At 36.7% G+C, this 20848-nt stretch overlaps 1 protein-coding gene across 2 annotated transcripts in view; it reads left to right on the top strand.

Annotated features, from left to right (window-relative positions):
• VPS35L (VPS35 endosomal protein sorting factor like) overlaps window positions 1-20848 on the top strand; it is a 53399-nt gene that overhangs the window by 5256 nt on the left and 27295 nt on the right. The window contains exons 4-22 of one of the 2 annotated variants that reach the window (XM_086760066.1): window positions 318-440; window positions 833-857; window positions 1902-1978; window positions 3460-3588; window positions 6155-6239; window positions 7187-7246; window positions 9161-9257; window positions 9666-9713; window positions 10702-10795; window positions 12418-12495; window positions 12874-12996; window positions 13707-13753; window positions 15900-16011; window positions 16218-16334; window positions 16672-16725; window positions 17123-17203; window positions 18040-18102; window positions 18219-18304; window positions 19373-19453. In XM_086760066.1, the coding sequence (XP_086616192.1) occupies window positions 318-440; window positions 833-857; window positions 1902-1978; window positions 3460-3588; window positions 6155-6239; window positions 7187-7246; window positions 9161-9257; window positions 9666-9713; window positions 10702-10795; window positions 12418-12495; window positions 12874-12996; window positions 13707-13753; window positions 15900-16011; window positions 16218-16334; window positions 16672-16725; window positions 17123-17203; window positions 18040-18102; window positions 18219-18304; window positions 19373-19453 (1580 nt within the window). The remainder of the gene's footprint in view (window positions 1-317; window positions 441-832; window positions 858-1901; window positions 1979-3459; window positions 3589-6154; window positions 6240-7186; window positions 7247-9160; window positions 9258-9665; window positions 9714-10701; window positions 10796-12417; window positions 12496-12873; window positions 12997-13706; window positions 13754-15899; window positions 16012-16217; window positions 16335-16671; window positions 16726-17122; window positions 17204-18039; window positions 18103-18218; window positions 18305-19372; window positions 19454-20848) is intronic. The other variant, XM_086760067.1, reaches the window with a different exon arrangement.

Raw genomic sequence — 20848 nt, 5'->3', positions numbered from 1 at the left:
TAAATTAAATTTTAAAAAAGCCAAACCAAAACAAAAAAAGACCTTCAAAGCCAACCTTGGATAAAATATCTTTGTTTCACCAACTAGGTTAATGCAAATAGGAAACATACTGTATTCATAGGATAATGCATTCTTTTTTATTCACCTGTATTTATCTGGCTTATGTTGACATTTATTTAAATAGAATTTATTTATTTTTTAATATTGTAACTTTTGGAAGGATCAGTTAGCACTTGAACCATTAAGTTGACCTTTATCAGCCATCTCTTTATTTCCCAGATTTTTATTTAACATTTGCACTCATACTCTCCTCATAGGATAGTACGCGAAAGAAACGGGATAAAGATGACAGCTCAGCGGTAGGAAGTGACTTTGAAGTATGGTCAAGCAAACGTGGTGAAATCCTTGCTAGATACACAACAACAGAGAAGCTCTCTATTGTAAGTGGCAGCTTCTCCAGTTTTATTTATTTGTTGTAGTAGACCTTTAATGGATTTTGGATGTTGCTGTTTTGTAATTGTTTCATGTGTAAATACTCGTCCTCTAAATTTCGGTTTCAGCATTCTAGAAAGTTGTAGCGTAAGCTCTCGCTGAAAGTGATTGTTTTGGAGTTGAGTCTAAAAGTCTGTTGACACTTAGAAGCCATCACTTTGACTTTTTGTAACAATACAAATAACTTCTGATCTTATGGCTACTTCTAAACGAGTAAAGGCTTAATTAGCAGTGTCTAAACAATTAAAGGCTTAATCAGCAGTTTCATTACCCTGTGCGTTCTTGGAATGCTAGTGAGTACATGTTTTCTAAAAGTCTTTCTTTTTCTGTTTCTTCACAGAATCTGTACATGGGATCTGAAAAAGGTAAGCAGTTTCTTTAACAGTAACAGATTTTGATTGAGGTAGGGTACAGTGACAGTTTTGTGGTCAAGAATAGTTGAAATGTGTTTTCATGTCCTCCTCTATTCTGACATATGGTTGAATCTATGTTGGTGGGTTTTTTGTGGATAAGGCTTCTACTGGATTTTGACTTAAAATAATTATTGAAAACAAACTGCTCAAACACCTTATCTTTACTCCTGTAGGCTAACTAATTTGTGATTATGTGTTGTGGGAGGAAATGGAATTCCCTGCCTTCCACAGCTTGAATTCACAGCTTGAAACTTTATTCCGTATAAAGTGAGCAATGATGTTTTGAGGATCATGTTCATCAAATCTTCTGCTTGCTGGAAGGGAAAGCAAACAAGTCCTTTGGGAAATTGTTCAGTTATTCTCTTTACATGAAAGTTAAGTTATTTCAACAGCATGCTGAGTGTTCAAAAAAGCACTAAATATTAAATATTTTATCATGTTTTCTAGCGAAGCAAATCTGGGCTAAGTAGTCAGAGCTGATTGCATAGTAAATCAGAATTTTTATATATGAGTAAACATACAGCATTTCAGCTTCTGAAAAAAAAAAATACTTTTTTGGAATAAGAGTGGTCAAACACTGAAACAGGATATCCAGGGAGAGTGTGACATCTCCATCCTTGGATATCATTAAATTGACTGGATATAATCCTGTGTAACCTCTTACAACTTCAAAATTGGATACGCTGGGGAGGAGAGTTGGACACAGACCTCTGCAGGGCTTTTCTAACTTAAATTATCTTATGGTTCTTTGCAGTGGTTCTTTGCTTACCAGCAAAACTTGCAAGAAAAGCCATTTTTATTCAGTTTTACTTACTTGTCATTCCCTGTTCACAGTGAATGTGTGTCTTCAGGAACAGCCACCAAATGAATCAAGCCACTTGTCTTCTGTTGTGGAAGCTGACAGATGGTCTGAGTCTGTCCAGCTCCTTCAGGCTTGCTTCCCTTTAGAAGTCTCACATCTTTAAATGTTAAACACAAATATGTAATTCTTTACAGGAAAAGCTACAACTACTGGTTCAGCAGTTTCTGAAAAAGTGAGAACAAGGTTAGAAGAACTGGATGATCTGGAAGAGGTGAGAAAGTTTTCTAAGCCAATTACATCATCATTTTAAAAGTGGAATAAATTTGTGAAATAAAAATCTTTTATGAAACCTTTTTAAAAAGTCCTGATTCTGCGTGTGCTTATGCAGAATTTAGATAAATATATACATTCCATGGGACTTCTCTAGTAATTTCAGTTTTTATTGTTACAGAATTCAGACAGAATCATGTTTTTGTATCACTAGAGACTGTGGTTTGAAAATTCACCTCATCTACCAATGTTAATTTACTTTGGTACTGTATATGGTCTGGAGCTGCTATGAAACTTCATGGAGCCTAATCATCTTAAAATCTGATAATTTTGTTTGCCCCTGTTGCTGAAACTGCATGCTGTCTACCTGAGCTTAATTAAAGTTACATTTATGTGGTTGAGAGACATACTGAGTACTCCAGTTAATTCTCAAACTGCAGTATTTTCCTGCAAAGATGAGGTGTTCCGTAATGTACTTTTGTAAAACCTGAATCTGTGGGGTACATCTGGAATTGGTTTAGGTAATGTTATTTGAAACCTCTGCCTCTTAACTAACTTCAGGTTGCCTGTTGCCTGAGCCAGCACAGTTCTGATAGCTGCGTATCACAAATAGAGGATTGGATTCTTCTAGTGGAAAAATGAAGTACCTTTTGTCATAAGGAAATATGTAACCTTTTGTGAAACCGTAGTTGTATTTGCATTTTATCTCTTCATCTGTGATTGTTTTTACTGATGGTTGTTTCTAGACTCTCAGGTATTACGAAATCTGTTCTATAATGCAGCTTAATAAACTCATCAGAACTAGTCCTGAAGGTAGTTTTAATGTTACCCGTATTTCTACTGAAGGCTGTTCCAGAACCACCTTCTGATTTTTCTAAATGCATTTATAGTCACTTTGTTCCTGTGTGAGTTCAGTTTTAAAGCTTAAAAAATTATTTCTGCCTCTAATGTTTCACTAGTTTATTTTTAATTTGTAATCTTTTTATAAGATCTGTAAGATCTTCTGGAAAAAAGGTCACAAGAATGCTCCAGTACTGAGCCTGAAATGAAGAGAGTGTTATTTTCTTACTGAGAGCGAAACAGCCAGATTTTTCTTGCTTTCAGTAAATTTCTTAGGACCTTACTGACAAAACATTTAATTTCTCTCTGATGCTGCTTCTGCATAGGTGCTAGTATGCTTATGTATAGCGTCAGTGCAGTAACTGTACAGTGAGTAGAATAGCACTGAAATAGTCTGGCATTTCTGACCTCATGGCCAGCTTTGGGTACCAGCATGCGTGGCTCTTGGAAACCAAAGCAGTTGTGATGCACTCCTGTGCCAAACACCTGCAATACTGATGCTGCAAAGGTAAAAAGGGAAAACTAAGTAATTCTGTAGTAGGTTTTGTGGGTTGTTCTCCCCAGCCAATTTGACTCTATAGTAACGACACTCTCCTTCCTTCCCTCCCTCTCTTACTAAGTACACTTGTGTTGTCTTGCCAGGGGTCGCAGAAAGAGCTATTGAATTTGACTCAGCAGGACTACATGAACCGAATTGAAGAACTGAACCAGTCTTTGAAGGATGCTTGGTCCTCTGTTCAGAAAGTAAAAGCTCTGAAAATAGTCATCCAGGTCAGTTTTAGATTTTTGCTCTGCACAGAACTGGTGAGTTTCGTGGTGTGGCTTCTCTGATTTCTTTCTTGGGGAAAGGAGGGCTTCTGTTATTTTTCTACTATTTTATTCTGTTCTTCACTGGAACTAATTTCTTTCAGAGTTTTATGACTTCTAACAACAGTTGGATTTTCAACTTTGTTGTTATATATTGATTTTGACTAGAGTATATAGGATGCAATTCTCATTAGAGTGGCCAAATGACAGATGTTGAAATGTTACCTGATTTGGGATAATTAGAAAAAATAGCATGTAGTGATACCAAGTCTTTCTAGGAAATGTAATTTCCTTGCCTTTCCTCTTCTCCCTCTACCCTCTTGCCCCCCACCCCAGATAATACCAGAATGGCTTTACGAACATCAGTGCTTTCCCTATCTGGACTTACTAAGGCAGCTGAATAATCTGATTTAGAACCCTGGCGAAGTACAGAAAACAACTCCAGATTTTTTTAAGTGTTTGGTGGTTTTTTGTTTGTTTGTTTTTTTGTTTTTGTTTTTTTTTAAACTTCTCCACAGTCTTCCTCTGTCTCATTTGGGGTGATGGGCTGTGAGGGGGGCAGGGGGGAACAGGGCAATTAAATGCTCTTTTGTTTGGCTTGGTCTTTAAGGCCAGAGGCAGAGTGCATCAGAGGACAGAGGAGATAATGACATCCTTAAAAGCTGTAAAACTGATGTAATGCTAATAGTCATCAAGTGGGGTTATATAAAGTCAGGATGTTTTTTATTTTTTTATGATGCTGGATACTCTTGTGAAAACTGCAGTAATTTCAGCTTAAATTGTGGTACAGACAATAAAGGAAATGAAACACAAATGTTTCAGAAAGGTCAGAAAATTACATATGGCCTAGGGTGAGTAATGTTCTATTGTAATACTATGAAATCAGCACTATTATTCTTTTTTAAAAAAATCCGTATATAGCATTGTGAAGTGTGAATATCTTAGTGAAAGAGAATGCAATATTAGAAGTCCGGGGGAGGAGAAAAGGGACACGGGCGTACTGTATTTACAGAGCATTAATACGTATATATACAGTGACTGACATGCAGTGATAATTATGCATTTTCATATATTCTGTTACCAATGATTTCCCAAATGATTTTAATCATTAATTGAAAGACTGGGTAAGAATGACATAGGTGTTTGGGTAATTAACGTGAATACAAAAATCTTTCATAAAGGACACTGTAAGTAATGAATAATGATTTTCTACTTAGAAAGCAGGAGAGGGTAGAAACCTGAGAACTTCCCTGGTATTTTTTCCTAGTAAGTGATGTAATTTTAAGAATGTCGTATCCTGTTAAAGAACTAAGCAGTTTTTTGACATCAGGCTATAATTATGTATGTAGTCTATAACTATTAGTATCACATACTGATTAGTGTGCAATAGGAGGACTAAGTTTGGCCTTTTTTGGTTATTATTTTCAGAAATATATACTGAGCTGGAAAAAGCCATTTTAATTTGAATGCCAGAATTATCTTCCTTTAAGAACTAATGAGATTACAGAAGATCTTTCATTTGGACATTGGCAATGGAACTTTTAATTCTTTGTATGAGAGTTTTACAGAGCATAAAGTGCAGGAAGAGTTCTGGTTGTTAAGGCAAGGTCTGCATTTGTAACACGCATTCCTCAAGTGCATTTTGACAAGATATTTTACTGATCGAGGTGGAATAAGCTAAGCTGCTTAGAGTAAACTGAAGTAAGCTGAGTATGTATGTGAGCTCTAAGAGAAGTGGTAGGTAAGTGTTCATGGTGTCTGTCGGTCCTAAACAGCCACTCAATTACCTTTCTTTGAAGGTGACTGACTTACCACGAAGTAGGGAAGATTCTGCTTTGGTTGTAAGATGTGAATTTTCTCACCTGTCTTTCTGGTGCACTCTTAAATTCCTCCCTGAAGAATAAAGCAAAAAGACTAAGTGTGCCCCTCATTTTAAGCATGTTCAAATGTTATGACTTTCTTCTTTAAACAAAGCAGTCTTGTGGGATATTGGATTGCTTCCTGGATTTTTGGAATGTAATGAAAACTTGAACTTTATTTATTCCATTAAGATTGAAGAATTGTTTCCTGATGGAGAGAGAAGGGACAGATATCAAAGTTTAGTTTAGTACTTTAGTCTGTGTAAAATTCTGTGTTTGATATGAGTGTTTAGAGGGATTGTGAGAAACTGAAAAATGCCCTTCAAAAAAGTTGGTTTAGAAAAGAAGTGCCTTTTTATGCTTCTGGGGAGAGAATTTGTCTTGTCTGAACAAATGCACAGATCTCCATGGTCAGCTGAAATTCTGCATTGCAGATTAGCTTGTATAAAGGAAAAACAGATCTGTGACTAGTTCTGCTGGAAATAAAGAATAACCTGAAAAATAATAGAGTACCACAGTGTGTTATGTTAGAGGTTCTTGGGTTTTTTGTTGGATAGTTCTTCATGGTGGTTCTTTCCATCTGTAGATACTCATCTGTTCCAGGCTGTCTGGAGTGAGAACAGGAATTTGCATTGTCCTCTAAAAAGATTTTTTACTTTTTTTTCTTCTAGTGTTCTAAGCTTCTTTCAGACACAACAGTAATCCAGTTTTATCCAAGTAAATTTGTTTTAATTACAGATATCCTCGATACTTTTGGTAAGTATCTAATGTGCCAGACTTACTACATAATTTTTAATAAGATGAAGTTATGTAATGTTTGTAGATGAAGTTTGTAATGTTAAAAAACATCAATGTTATCCAAAAAGTGCTGAAATTACTCCCAGTTTTAACACCGAAGATATAGACATTTGGACGCCAGTGGTATAAACGTGGTATATAATTGTTCCAAAATTCCTGTGAGTGAAGTCTTTAAAATAAAAATATTTCATTTTGTAGTTCTGTGCTTTCTGTATTAGTAAATATCTCAAACAAAACCTTTGGAAAAATCATCATCTCTGCATTTTGAAATTAAAAACACATAATCATTATTATGAAAACATTTTGGTTTTGGAAAAGTTCCATCCCCAGTGGAACTATGAAGTGATAAAAATGTAGTTACTGAATTGTTTTAATCTATTCTAATAATTTTTAAATGATCCTTTAAGTGAAATTCTTGTCCACTTCATGTGATTCTCATGATTTTCTGCCATGTTATGAAAAGATTTATGACTTCATTCAAAGTTGAAGGGTATTTGCTATTTAGCAAGGTATGCTGTGTCATAGATTCAATTGTTCTTTCAGGTCTTGCTTCCTCTTTGTGCTGTTTCCTACTTACTAAAATTGCTGAAGATAACACGATATACACAGCACAATACAACTCAGCAAAGACAGGACACTAGCTGTCCTTTTCTGGCCTGTGAGAAATCTGACCTGTGCGCTACCTCTGCGCTCAAGGGAGCCAGATGAATTTTTTATAGTGGGTGAAGTCCTAAATTCAGACTTAGCATTTGAGCCTCACTAGAGGGCAGCATAACGTTAGTGTTCCTGGAAGTTTTTTCGAGTTTATTTCAACGTGTGTTAGAGAGGGAACCTTTCTATCAACATTTTTTGTTTTACAGTTTGTTAATTTGTTATGAATGATTCTTTTTTTTTTTTTTTTAAAGGGAAACTAGTGTATGAAAGAATTCTGTCAATGTGCGTCGACAATCGTGTCTCTTTGCCAGGTAACTTTGTGGTTTTTTTCTACTGTGCTCCTGGAAAAAATAATGTCTGAACTCATTTGAGAAAGGTTAAAATAGGACCCATGCTACTTTATTTTCTATGAAAAAAGTTCTGATTTAAATCTAGTCATTTTTATTTTTAACAGAGTAAAATCCATTGCTTATAGCTTCCACCGTTCACAGTGTTTATGCAAGTTTATGTTTTAACTGTGAAGAACATACAGACAAAGCTGAGAGTATCAGGTTTTGATAAATAGATGTTTTTGTTGCTGCACTGGAAACTAGTGGTAGTTTTGCTTTAATTAGGAAAGAATTTTGGAAGAAGGAGCAGGCTTTCAGTATGATCTTTCTAACTTGGGCACTTTTCATTTCTTCAGTTGAAGTTCTAACACAATGTAGAAGTTTAGTTTTACATTTATGGTACAAATGTATAGGGAAGTATTCTTTAGGAAGGCACCAAAGCATTCAATTGAAATGCAGGCTTTTCCTTCCAGTTTGGAGTGTATTAAGTGCATGTCCTTGAAATTTGAAACATTCTTACTCTGTAGTTGGCAATGCAGCAGTACGCTTAGGTTACAGTATTGACAGGATTTGAGCCAGAAGCCTGAAACCAGCCAATATTTGAATTTGAAATAAACTTACAGAAAATACTTAAAATAAATTGTTTTTTGCAGCTCTGATATAAACTTTAATGAAGGCAGACAGTTCCCGTAGCATGTCACAATTACTGGGCACAGTTACCCCCATTCTGGAGAGCTGAGCTCATGCTGCAGCTACGCAGCTGCTGGGTGTATTGCTGGTGGAAACTTCCCCATCAGCTATAAAAGTGGGAGAGAGAAGGAAAATCTGTGCTGTGCTTGCTGTGCGTGGCAGTGTGAACCTCTAGGGATTTCAGGCCCAGCCTCCAGGCTCTTCCCCTGGGAACCAAGTGAAACAAACTTGGACAAGGTGAGAGGTGCTAGGTGAGAAAGAACATCTTCCTGTGCTCAGTCAGCATCTAGTGTGTGGCTTCTCTAGTCTTGGAAGTGGGAAACTTGTGGAACAGGAGCTTCTTACCTTCTAGGGGCAGGGACGGGAGAGCACTGGTATTTTAAAACTGTTTCCCAGGGAGTGAATAAGCAGACACTCCCAGTAGGAGCTGCTTGTGTAGCTTTATCAGCGAGAAAAGAGGGACTCATCCTTCCCAACCATCTTGCCTTAGACCTGGGTTGATCCCAAGAAGCCTATTTTTGCCTTCTGTTCCAGCAGTCTAGAGAAACAGGAGGCAGTTAGCCATGCAGCTGCATGCCCCCTGACCAGAGAGCACTGTCCCCATAACCCATCTGTTCCACCCCGGGATGGCAGCTTTTTTCCTGCTGGCAGCTGACACAAATACTTGCAAAGCTCTGAAGGGGAGAGGGGCACTGCCTGTTGGATGGTTAGCATACAAAAACAAGTGTTCTGTCAGTGTTTAATATTTTCTACTTCTTGTAATATAGTTTTAAATAATATTATTTAAAAATTATATTAGCCTGTAAAAGTAAATAATTTGAGTGCTTGAATCTTCTTTATATGTGTGCATTTGTTGTAGATTTATTTACATGTATACATGTATAGCTGCTTTTTTTTTTTTTTTTTGTGCAGGGGCAGGCAGAGTTTAGATTTCCAAGTACAAGATGTGAGATTAGCTTTGAGTGCTTGACTTCAGGTTCTGAAGTGTTACTTAATGCATGACACAAGCTGTAGTTATCTCTTCTTGCTCTCTGTACTCGGTTCCTGCTGCTGCCAGAGAGCTGAGTATCAAACACGCTGCCTTGTTTAGTGTGATACGCTTAATTTCTTGTTGAAAGGAAAGGGAATACAGTTTGAAAGCTAGAATGGAAAGTAACTTGTTTCCAGAAAGAATGTAACTATTTCTGGGTTTTCTTTTTTCCCCAGATAATTTTTCTCCAGAGTGTGTTAACGATACTGCTAAAGAAACCTGCTTAAACTGGTTTTTCAAGATTGCTTCAATCAGAGAACTCATTCCCAGATTGTATCCTTGTCAAGTGAGACTCTTGGAGCATGTCTGCAGGGTTTTCACAGACTTTTCAAAAAATGAACGTTTGTTTCAGTAAACCCAACAGCAGTCTGATGTTTATACTGACTTTGTTTTGTTTGTTTCAGGTTGTATGTTTTAACTTTAACTTTCAGTCATATTTCATGGTAAACTGAATGCTGGCTATAAGCAGCATGGCAGTGATAATGTGGAGTTGATGTGAGTGAAACTTGGGAACCAATAAAAATCTTGCAGATAAATTGTAAAAATCAACAAAGTATAGTGAGATTAATTACGGAAGGCTTTGAAATAGTTTGTTCAATATGTATTTAGTGTGTAAGTTTGGTTTTGTGGTTTTAAATGCCATGCATCTTAGTTTTGTTCCTTAACTTGTCTTCACTTTAGTTATGTGGAAGCAGCAATACTGAAGTGCAATAAATTCCTATCCAAAACGTAAGAGTAAATGTTAAGTGTGGGAAAGAAGTGAAAGGGCAGGCTTATAAACTAATTTAAGGAGTTAAGCACGCAAGCTCCGTGATTTATAGTGGATGAGGTCTTAGTAGATCTGAAGAAAAGCAGTACTGAGGGGTTTTGGAGTTTTTGGTGAGAATGTAGTGGAATAAATTTGAAGTGAATTTATTGGTACAATTTGGAATGCAGTAGTGCTTGCAATTTTGGAATATATTTGTAATTGTGACATCAGGAGTTTGCAAATTAAAAACCAGTGGCTTGAGATGGTGGAGGGGGAAGCAAGATTGTTGAGGTGGGGAGTATGACAAAAAGATGGGATAGAAAACTGAAAGGAAAATATTGATGTGTTGTATTGCTAGAGATGGAGTTGGAGAAACAATTCAGGAGGAAAGAACCGTCAGCTATTGAAAATCTTGGTATAAGCTTCATATGTTGCCAAACAGTGTCAGTCACATGTAATCATGCTTTCTCAGTTACGTTTTGAAATGAGTGTTGTAAGCTGTATTGCTACCATAGTGACAACTTCATTGTCCCTAAAAAGCAGGTTTTTGTACTGGAATTGATGGGCCTCATCTCCAGGCACTAGTACAGCTCTGTCAGAAAGGACCTGTGGGAAAATAAGACATTCAAGGAACTCCACTTTAAGCGGCTGCTTTTTTCACATTTAATTACAGCCTTTCTAGAGCTCTGCTGTTCCTCCAAACTTTTACAAGCCAAGCATCCAAGCTGGCTATTTGCACTACTTCTAATGGTAAATATTGCAATTTGAATACAGGATATGTGTTAGTATACACATAAAATTTTACTTCTGAAATAAAATTTTGTGCTAATATGCTTCATCTTTGGTAGGTGTTTCCATAACTCATGCTCAATTGTCAATCTACAAGGCAGCTACTGAAGTTATCTGTATGTGATATAATTCTGTTATCGATTGATAAATCTCATTTTCATTTCTGAAAAATCTTAACAGGGGGATTTCGGAATGTCTGCCACGGTTAACAGCTATGATTAGAGGAATTGGAGATCCACTGGTTGCAGTCTATGCAAGGGCGTACCTTTGCAGGGTAGGCTGTCATTTAATACGTCACTTCTATATCAAGGATTTACTGCAGCGAGCTCTGCCACTAAAGGAGAACTTCAACTACCGTTGAAGCACCCAGTCTTTTCCTTCTAACAAACCAAAAAATAAAATTTCTCTTCTGTTTTAGTAATGGGAAATCTTTCTTTAAGTGTTTTATAATGCTGCTTATGCCAGTTTTTCATCTTCAGGTAGAGCAAAATGTTAAGGATCTAAGTGGAAGGAGAGTGTGGACTTTGAGAATACATGCTGTTGTGTGGTTGCTAGGTGCTGCTTTTCACAGTTGACATATGCACTTCTCCTATGTTTATCTTCCTCCTCCTACTGTTAGAGTGTATGTGGCAGGCAGAGGGCTGGCAAGCTCCTTGGCAGAGGGGCCACTTGATAAAGTGTTCAGGCAGTGGATTTTTGTCTGACTGCACAGTGTGGCTATGTTCTTATCTTCAGTTACTCCTGCAGTTATCCTAACAGCTCAGCCAAGATAAACTTACCCAAGAAGAGACCCTAAAATTATTTGAAAAGTCATCAATTGTGGAAAAATATTTGTGAAATAAGTTTTTGAAGTAGTGGCAAAGGTCTTGACTATAAATGGAAAATGGCAGGGCTGCTGACTAGCAATACGTGCATGAAATCAATTGCCATTATCAAATGCAACGAGTTTGTTCGGTGTTCATATGTCTGTTATATTTACGTAAACTGTCCAGTACGCTTTCAGTATACTGTTCAGGGGCATCCATATGAATTCCTGCATCTGCAAGTAATTGCTAACCTCTGATTTACTCTGATAGACGAGCTACTTTGTTTATTTGAGTCTTGAAATACAATAGTGCCTGCATTTTTGTCATAGTCTAATCATTCCTGCTACATAGTGCAGGATTTCTGAAGATTTTTTTAGGAAACAGTTTATATGTGTAGTCCACCTTTTACTGCTCCTGATAGAGCTAAAAGAGATACATAATGATAGAGCAGTTATGACTAATATTCTAGTAATAGTCATTGCAATTATGTAGTAAGAAAGACCTTAGCATGCTCCTTTTTGTCCATGAAGATTATCGTATGAAAACAGTTATTGAAAACAGTCCCGTATGGATTAGTTTCCTTTGCAGTTCCGGCTTTACTACACAGGCCTTGTGTTTATGCGTCATCTTGTATTATTTATCAATATTTTATCTATATCTATATATTCATATTTTTCTTTGGGATCCTTGCTTCATTCTATCCATGAAATAAATATAGATGATTTTGAGCAATTTCTGAACTTGGACTGTCTTTTGAAATGTTCTTCACTGTACACTCTTTGCATACAGGCTGTTGCAGTGCAGGCACTGGAGGAGACATTTATTTTGTTACTGCTTACAGGTATTTGGAGCTGATGTTAGGAGAACTGTGTTTAAACACAACTGTACTCCCTCAAGGTAGCTGTTAGTGGACATGACAATAATAGTAAGCAAGGAAATAATCAGTCAAAAGCATGTGATTCAGTGCTGTTTGTTGATTTGATGTGTGTAAGTTCGTGTACTCCTCTGGAAAATGCATTTTTGTCTTACAATTGAAGGAGAATTGTAGGTGATAGAGGCAGATAAAATCTTTCTCTTTCTTTTAATACAGGTTGGGATGGAAGTGGCACCACATCTCAAAGAAAGCCTTAACAAAAATTTCTTTGACTTTCTTCTAACTTTTAAACAAGTAAGCAAAAATAGGATTTTTATGCACAAAATCACATAAATACACTCCTTAACCAAACTACCGCGTACTTTTAAAAAATCTTTAAAGTTCTTAAATCTAGATTTAGGGATGTTCCTGTACACAGATACTGTACGGCAAACTTTACAGACATTCTGAGAAGTTGAAACTGCTCTATTCAGCATGTTTCCATACTTTAATAATATATGCTCTGAGCTTGATCTTTTTTCCTCAGCATGCAAAGAATGCTTCAGAGTATCTGTGTGTCTTTGTGATCTTGTCTGTTGTCATTTCCATTCACACACAAACTTTATCCAGTTTATCATAGCTCCTATTAAATACTTTTTTACAGCAACATGTTTTTGTCTTTTATTTCAACAGATCCATGGGGATACGGTTCAGAATCAGCTGGTAGTACAGTGTGTGGAGATTCCTTTGTATTTGACTCTATATTCTCCTGCTATAGACTGGATTTTACAGTGTATTGCATACCGTGCTCCTGAAGTAAGTAAGCATGGTAATGCTGGATACTAAAGGAAGTGTTGGGGCAAAGAGTTAATTTTGCATGTTAACCCCAAAGTCAGTACTTACATGAGTGTTAAAGTGAGTATAAAGAGCCTAGATAAAACTGCCCGTTTCTCTCTTCTACACAGGAAGAATGCTCGTTTCACAAAGCCCACATTAGACCACTTTAAATTCATAGGCAGTATTGCTGTTTGTTTCTTGCTGTCCTTTAGCTAGTTTAATCTTCATTTCCTGAATTCATTAGTTTTTTCTGTCATACAGATATAAAAATTATTTGAGTAAACTGTAGCTTTGTAATTGCTTAACATAGTCAACAGGCTGTTTTAATCTCAGTCTGTTTCACATTGTGTGACAGAGAGTTGGTAATCTTGGCTTCTCCTGCCAGAAGTAATTGACCTGGCTGGCAAATAGTAATTATTTTGAGAAATGACATGGCTGAAGGACTGCAGATTTAACTTCCATAAAATTATGGTTTTGATTAGAATGCCACCGTACCTATTCCAGTAGGTGTGTTTTATGTTGTATTACACCATTGTTTTCTTGTGTTGTAAACGCAGGATAGGACAGGATTACTGGAATGTATTGGGTAGGTAATTAAACCAGCTTTTAGTAGACTTCATTACAGTAATTAAAGCTGAATTTTATTTGCAGAGTCTCTACTCACTAATTTTAATAAGTAATTCTTCCAGGTTCTGCTTACTGAGATGATGGAGAGATGCAAGAAATTGGGGAACAAGTAAGTATTGCAGAATGAAGAAGACATGAGTCTGTAATGAGTACCTATGAGTCCCTGTGATGAAATGTTCCCTCTCCCTTCTGCTTTTTGAATGCATAGCATAGCTTTTATTCTCTTAGTAGCTTACTAAATAATGATTATGAACATCTGTTTTCCAGAGACGAGTTCTAAAATATGGTGGATTACTTGTATAGCAAAAAAAATCAATTAACTTGGTTGCTGTCCTGTTTAGGACATGTAATGTGTTCTCCAGCAGCCATGTCTCTGATGCCTGGTTGTGCTTCATTTTTCTCCATTTTCCACCCCTTCCTTCCCCCTAGCCTCCACTGGCTACAGTCAGCCCATACATGCGTTTTGCAAGGGAAGTTGTAAAGCAGCTGACACCTTTGGAGTTGGTAGTATTTAGGCAACTGCTTTTTGCAGCATTAAAATTAGTATCCCAAATGTCTCCTAGAAGTCTGTGCGCAGGCTAATCACCTTCAGTGAGTAGTTCAGGAAGATGGCCTGAAAGTTTTGGATGTACTTTCTGAGCTGTGTGAATGCAATTTGGCCTGTTGATGAGCTGATCTCTGTTCTTTTTATTGGGTAGGCAGGCTGACTTCTGTGAAAGTTTTCAGCTACGTAATTTTTTTTGATGTGCTTTGCACAGTCCAGTTCTGCAGTCGCTGAGGAACTAAAATATATTCATCACTTAGATGAAGAATGCCAGCATTAGCATTCTGTGACTGAGCTAAGGAGTGTGGGGAAAGTATGATTTAAAAATGTGATATGAAGATGCTAGTGTATCGGAGTGTATAATATGGGTAAAAATAATCCATGTACTCTGCTGTATTAATTACTTTGTATAGGTGTTGATTTGTTTTGTGGAACTTCATTTTAAATCGCCTTTTAGCATTTCTTGTTGTAAAGATGGGCTGAGTGCCTTCTCTTTGTGCCTCTTTGCTTTTTGAAGAAAGGACAAAATGTTGAGTGTCATGAGGGGAGTTTTTTAAAGAAATGTTTTGGGACATGTCTTTTTTATTGGGAAGTTGAATGATCCAGCTTAGGTGGTCTGTACAGCAGTTTTCTTTTAAAGTGGAGTTCTGTGTTTGTGTATCGTCTCATGACTGTCAAAATGTTACAAAGCAAGAGACAGCAGTATATAAATCTTTAAATAATACCAGTATGTTCCATGAGCTGTGTTGCAACCATCGAAGTGAACAGTGACAGCCTGCTTCTCTGTATTGCTAAGTATGTACCTAGTGAACTGGAAGTACTTGTCTACTGATAAAATGCAAATTCCAGTCAAATTGCAATGGGACCACTAATGCTCAGTCAGAAACACAGAGGATGCTGGGCTATTTTAAGCGCTCCGTAGAATTTCCCTCAAGGTAAACTGCCCCATATTCAGACTGACTCTTTCAGACTAGCGAAGGACACAGTGTTTCATGAGGCAGCGTCTCTGCTAGCTCATGGCTGTGTTTGCCCAAAGGAATTGCCTTTTGAATGATGCTAGATTTTGTTTCCTGTGTTTGCATAATAGTATCAGTAAACTGGGTTTTACAGTAACACAAGGAGTTCACTCTTCCGTCGGTAGCTTTGGCTTGATAGTAATACAAATAGGGAAATGATTAATCATAAATGGCTGGATATGTCATTGCCTGTTAGCGTATGATCATGACTGTTTGGATTTATTGTAATCTTAACAACACAGCTGCTAGAAATCTGACTTTTATAACACACATATATCTTTTAATTCAGTGAGAAAAACCTCAACAGAGATTTTCTCTGCCAAAGCATATTTCTGAACTATAGTTAAAAAGAGAGTACTTTTCTAAACATGTCAGCTAGTGCTGGTTTACTTGATCTCTCTAGCAAACTTCTGGTAAAATGATGGCTTCAAAAAACGTGTGTGGATCAAGTGTTCCGCAGGCTGGTTACCTCTTCCTTATCTGACGGCTTAATGTTTTCTTGTTTTGCTTATGCTCTATTACTCCTCTTCAATGCAAGCTTGATTTGAGGGTTGTTTCTTCTTCTCCCCTTTTTAAAAATTTAGAAGAGATGCTGGACAGTTGTTAGTCTAAGAAGTTCAGATTAGCATAAATAAAGGGACAACAAAATTTTAGTTGATGTTGAGCTGAATTGATTTGTGTTATGTTCTTTGTAGTGCTTTGCTGCTGAATTCAGTAATGTCAGCGTTCAGAGCAGAGTTTATCGCTGCAAGATCTATGGACTTCATTGGCATGATTAAAGAGTGCGATGAATCTGGATTCCCAAAGGTAAGTTTTTGTATGTAATTTATAACAATTCCCATTCATTGTTTGACAGAGTTCTTTATGCTTCTAGTTGCCTACATAACTTGCACATCATTTAAATAAAAGGTGATTTGATCTAAAAAATTCTTTCTGCACAGTGTACCTGCTAGGGTGGTGTTGACGGACATGCATCTTCTGCGTTTAATTTAAAATTTCTCATTAACTTTCAGCATCTCCTCTTTCGTTCCTTGGGATTAAACTTGGCGTTGGCTGATCCTCCTGAAAATGATCGCCTTCAAATATTAAATGAAGCCTGGAAGGTTATAACAAAGCTGAAGAACCCACAGGTGAGTTGTTGTCCATCTGTTTCACTAGTGATTCTGTGTTTAAGGCAAAATGGTAGCCAGTTGTTCAGTGAGCACGTGCTTAGCATGACACGGTTTACCTTTTCTGGATACCCACAGTTGCCAACAAATACAATCCTTGGTAATATCTTTCTAAGATTTCTGCTTTTCTGAGCTCTACTTACATACATAAGCAACTTTTGAGGCTTGTTATTAGTGCTAGATCTTTAGGTTTGCATGAATCATATCTCATGAGTGAATTCTTTTAAGTGTAATTTTTGCAAGTGTGTTTCTTGTAACCTTCTGTAAGTACTGGTAGTCATAAGAGATGTGTTTCTAGGATTATGTCAACTGTGCTGAAGTGTGGGTGGAGTACACATGCAGACATTTTACGGTATGTGAAAATTACTTTGTTTCCTTTGAAAGTTTTCTGATATAGACTAAGTGGCTGTATTAGCAGATTGGTATTAAAAATGGAAAAGCTACGACTGTTCAATATAAGTGTGTAGGACTTGAGTAGTGAATGAAAAACTGAATTTCCTTTCATGAATAGGGACAAAAGATGCAGTTTTGAAGGAGCCTTCACTACTCCTCAGCACTGCGTATTTCTAATCCTTTTATTTTAATGGCAAATGGACCAGTTTAAGGATTTACTGGAGCTATGGCTAAAGTTCTTGGCTTAACTAGGGCTCCGTAGAAAGCTGGTTCTTTGGCAAACAGAAACAAATTATCCAACTGGTTTTCAATGACTTGATTTATGTTATTTTGTAACCTCATTTTTTGCTACTCAGAAGCGAGAGGTCAATACAGTTTTGGCTGATGTTATCAAACACATGACTCCTGACCGAGCATTTGAAGATGCTTACCCACAGGTAAAGAACTTATTTTGTGAAATCTGTAAAAACTTGATGCACGTTTTCTTAGATGAAATTAATTGTTAAACATTGCTGATGTCTCTTACTACAAAATAATTATTTTTAAACACTGGCTGTTTGGGAAGCCATTTGGAACTGTGTAATGCTGTGATGTGTTCCTCCTGTTTTTCCTGCCATCAGTCTTTCAGCCCAGAGAAATGCTAAACCAGAATGATTTGTGTATTTAGAAGTAGCAATGGTTAATTCCTACGTCAGCAGTGCTATTCTACTGAAGAAAATAAGCAATCATGGCAGGCTGTTTAAACAGAATTAAACCATAAAATAATCCATCTCTACTTGACATTCTTAAGGCTTCAGTGAATTATTGTGTCCAGTTCTTGAGTCTGCATGCCAGGGGAGATATGGATTAGTTGAAAAGGTTCTAGAAGAAAGTTTTTATGGTTGCTTGGAGGGTAGATAAAGTGCCTACAAAAGAAGATTTAATAAATTTGTTTGGTTGGTTTTTCTAGTCTGGAGAGCTGGAGAACATGCAGACTATAAATTGAAAAATCTACTAAACTATAAAATGTAAAGAATAAATAAGGCCTGGGCAGGCTGGTCAGCCTCTGTTCATATGAGTTCTGACGAGCATGTTGAAAAACATCTGTTAGGAACAGCATAGCTGTAGTTGATGCTGCTTTGGAGAAAGAAATTACATCAATGAATGCTTGGAGTGTCTTCCAACCCAGTTTTCTATGAATAACTAGAGAAGAATAATCTCTGGTGTGGATAGTCTTAATTTCAATTGTATTACAATAATGCCCCCCCCCCTTTTTTTCTTTTTTTTTCTTTAGCTGCAGTCAATTATTCAGAAAGTTATTACCTATATCTATGACTTCTCTCTGCTTTTTTCAGTGGTAAGTGATTAAAAGATTAAAATAATTTTACCTAAACCAGCTATGATTATAAAACTTATCCAAAATATTTATTGTTTCAGTGTCTAGGTTACTTGTTTATGTATTTGTACTTTCAGGAGAAATTCTTGCCATTTCTGGATATGTTCCAGAAGGAAAGTGTGAGAGTGGAGGTTTGCAAGTGTATTATGGAATCTTTTATTAAGTAAGTGGAGAATGTTTAGATTCAATGCACTCTGGAGGATCTGGGGAATGTATTGAAAGATTGCTAGGGAAGATGAGTCACTATGCAGGCCACTTAGCTTGTCAAGGTGTTCCAGACTATGGGAAAAAGATGAAAATTTGTAAGTTTTGTTAATCTGTTGATTGACTCTCTAACTGTTCATAAAGAAAGCTGAAATTGAAGTAATCATATTGATGCTGACTTGCTGTGGATTATCAGAATAGTTGTTCTCTGAGCTTTTTTAAATTTATGTTGCCTTAGTTGGTTTATGAAATTTATTTTGTATTCCAGCTGGTGTGACAGCACAGAACTGTTACCTTGGTGTAATGGAGGAAGAGATACAGTCTCTTGCTTACAAGTTCTATCAAGTAGAAAAATGTGTATTTCTCCAGTTGAAAATTAACTTAAAACGTGAGAATTCATCTTCAAAGATTGTAAAAGTCAAGCAGTCCTTTTCTTTTCACATAATTAACAAGTTCCTCGAAACATTTTTCTTTTACACCTTCTTTTCAGGTATTTACGTACGCTGCTAGGCCCTGCCAAGCCTTCTCTTCTCTAGGCTAAACAGTCTCATCTCTTTTGGCCTTTCCTTGTATGAGAGATGCTACAGCCCCTTAATCATCTTAGAGGTGCTGCACATGCACCTCTGTACCTAAACATGGTATTTATCCTTCCTGTCTGCCCATCAGTAGCTGAGAAACTGTATTACAGAATTCTCGGTAGATCTTGGACTGCTTTGCTTTGACATTCTTAGATTGCCTCAATGTATCATGTCTGGCTTGTTGTGTCCCTTAAGGAGTCAGATTCTGTGGCTTGGCAGTAAAGCTCCGTGTATAAAGAGAATATTTGTTGACTGGCATTTGTTGGAATTGTGTGTCTATTAACTATATGATCTTTGGAGTTATGTTGGTTAAATATGAATTTAAAACTTCTATAGTGTCATACAATGCTGATGATTGGAGTTGTGCAATAAATCACTATTATTCTATTCCTTATTTTCTGTTTTGACAGAGCAGGATTTTTCATTACTTTTTCTAAAACATTTTCTAGGCATCAGCAGGAATCTACAAAGGATCCTGTTATACTCAATGCTCTTCTGCATATCTGCAAGACGATGCACGATTCTGTGAAGTAAGATTATCTTTACTCATACTAATAACTATTGTTTATGCGAAGTTGGGCTGCCTAGTGTACAGTTTCACACTTCTGAGGCTGTTTGTTTCATGGCAGATTAAGACATGAATCCAGTTAGTGGTGAGGGAAGAGCTGTGCAGTGAAGTGGCAGCACATACTATTTGCTCTTTAATTACTGCTTTATTTTGAAGGCTGAGGCAGAATTTTAAAAGGAAAGTAGCAATGTGGTTTTTTTTTAGAGTTTTCTTGCGCAGCAGACACACTAAACAATCTTTTAAAAATCTCCTTTTATTTTTTTCTTCTGGTTTGCATTAAGTAGTGTTGTAAGGGCGCAGTTTCTTTTGGCACTCTGAGTCAGAACCTCTTGGTATGGTAGATGCTGTAAAGGAACTTATCACTTTCTCAGCCTTGATATGCCATGAATGCAAGATTTATCGCCAATAAAGAAATCAGATTTGGCATGTAATTCCAATTTATACCAGCTAGAGTGCTTTATTTTGGGTTAGAGCACCTTATTTGGCTGTTTGTTGCATTAAAAGCCACATCAACCTTTAAATAGAACAATATATTGAAGCTGAAACAGCATATTAAAAAAAATTAAGCGATATGGTGATCCATATTTGGTACTTCCTTTGACGTTTCGCCAAAACAATTTTGACACTTTGCTGAGGTTCTTAAAATCCCTTAAACCAGCGATTCTTTTAGCTGAGGTAAGATGGTGTACATCATTAGCTTGGTTCTGTTGTGTCATCTCTTATTGGCAAATCATCATAAATTCTAACTATCTGAAAGTTCCTGCTGCATCTGTTTTTGCATCTTTGTTCAGGAAACTCCCAGCCCATTGTGTAGGGCTCACTGACCCCGGTAACAGCTGTTGGAGGATAACAGCCTTTAGACTAGCAGGGGTCTGATTCAGAATTGAACTGGAAACCTGTAACTGACCCAGAGATCTCATTACAAGCTTTCTGAGCCTTTCAGAGCCCAGCAGTTGACTCTTTTGATTGGCAATGCACTAATTGGCTAATCATGCTGAGATTTTCTTTCCTCCTTTACTGAATTTGTATAATAAAACTATTGTTCTCTTCCCATCTGGTGTCTGAGCTAGGAAATTGGTAACTGATATACTAAAGGTCAAAGCTGGAGCCAAGTATATAATACTAAAAGGATTAAATTGTATTAGTTAATTGTAATTTAACTTTTTGTTCATCCATTTTCAGTGAAACAGGTTTGATTTACTGAATTTTCATGTGATGTAAATTTGTTTCCAGTCAGATTTGGACTTTTTAAATGGAATGGGTATCTGTGATAATCTTGAAAAGAAACTAAATTGATATGTAAAAAGAGTTCAGTTCTTACTAAAACATCAAAAGGAAGCACTGTAACAAGGTGATG

This window comes from Chlamydotis macqueenii, chromosome 15, assembly GCF_036417535.1.
Source record: "Chlamydotis macqueenii isolate bChlMac1 chromosome 15, bChlMac1.mat, whole genome shotgun sequence".
Classification (NCBI taxonomy): Eukaryota; Metazoa; Chordata; class Aves; order Otidiformes; family Otididae; genus Chlamydotis; species Chlamydotis macqueenii.
This window is presented reverse-complemented; position numbering and strand designations above follow the sequence as displayed.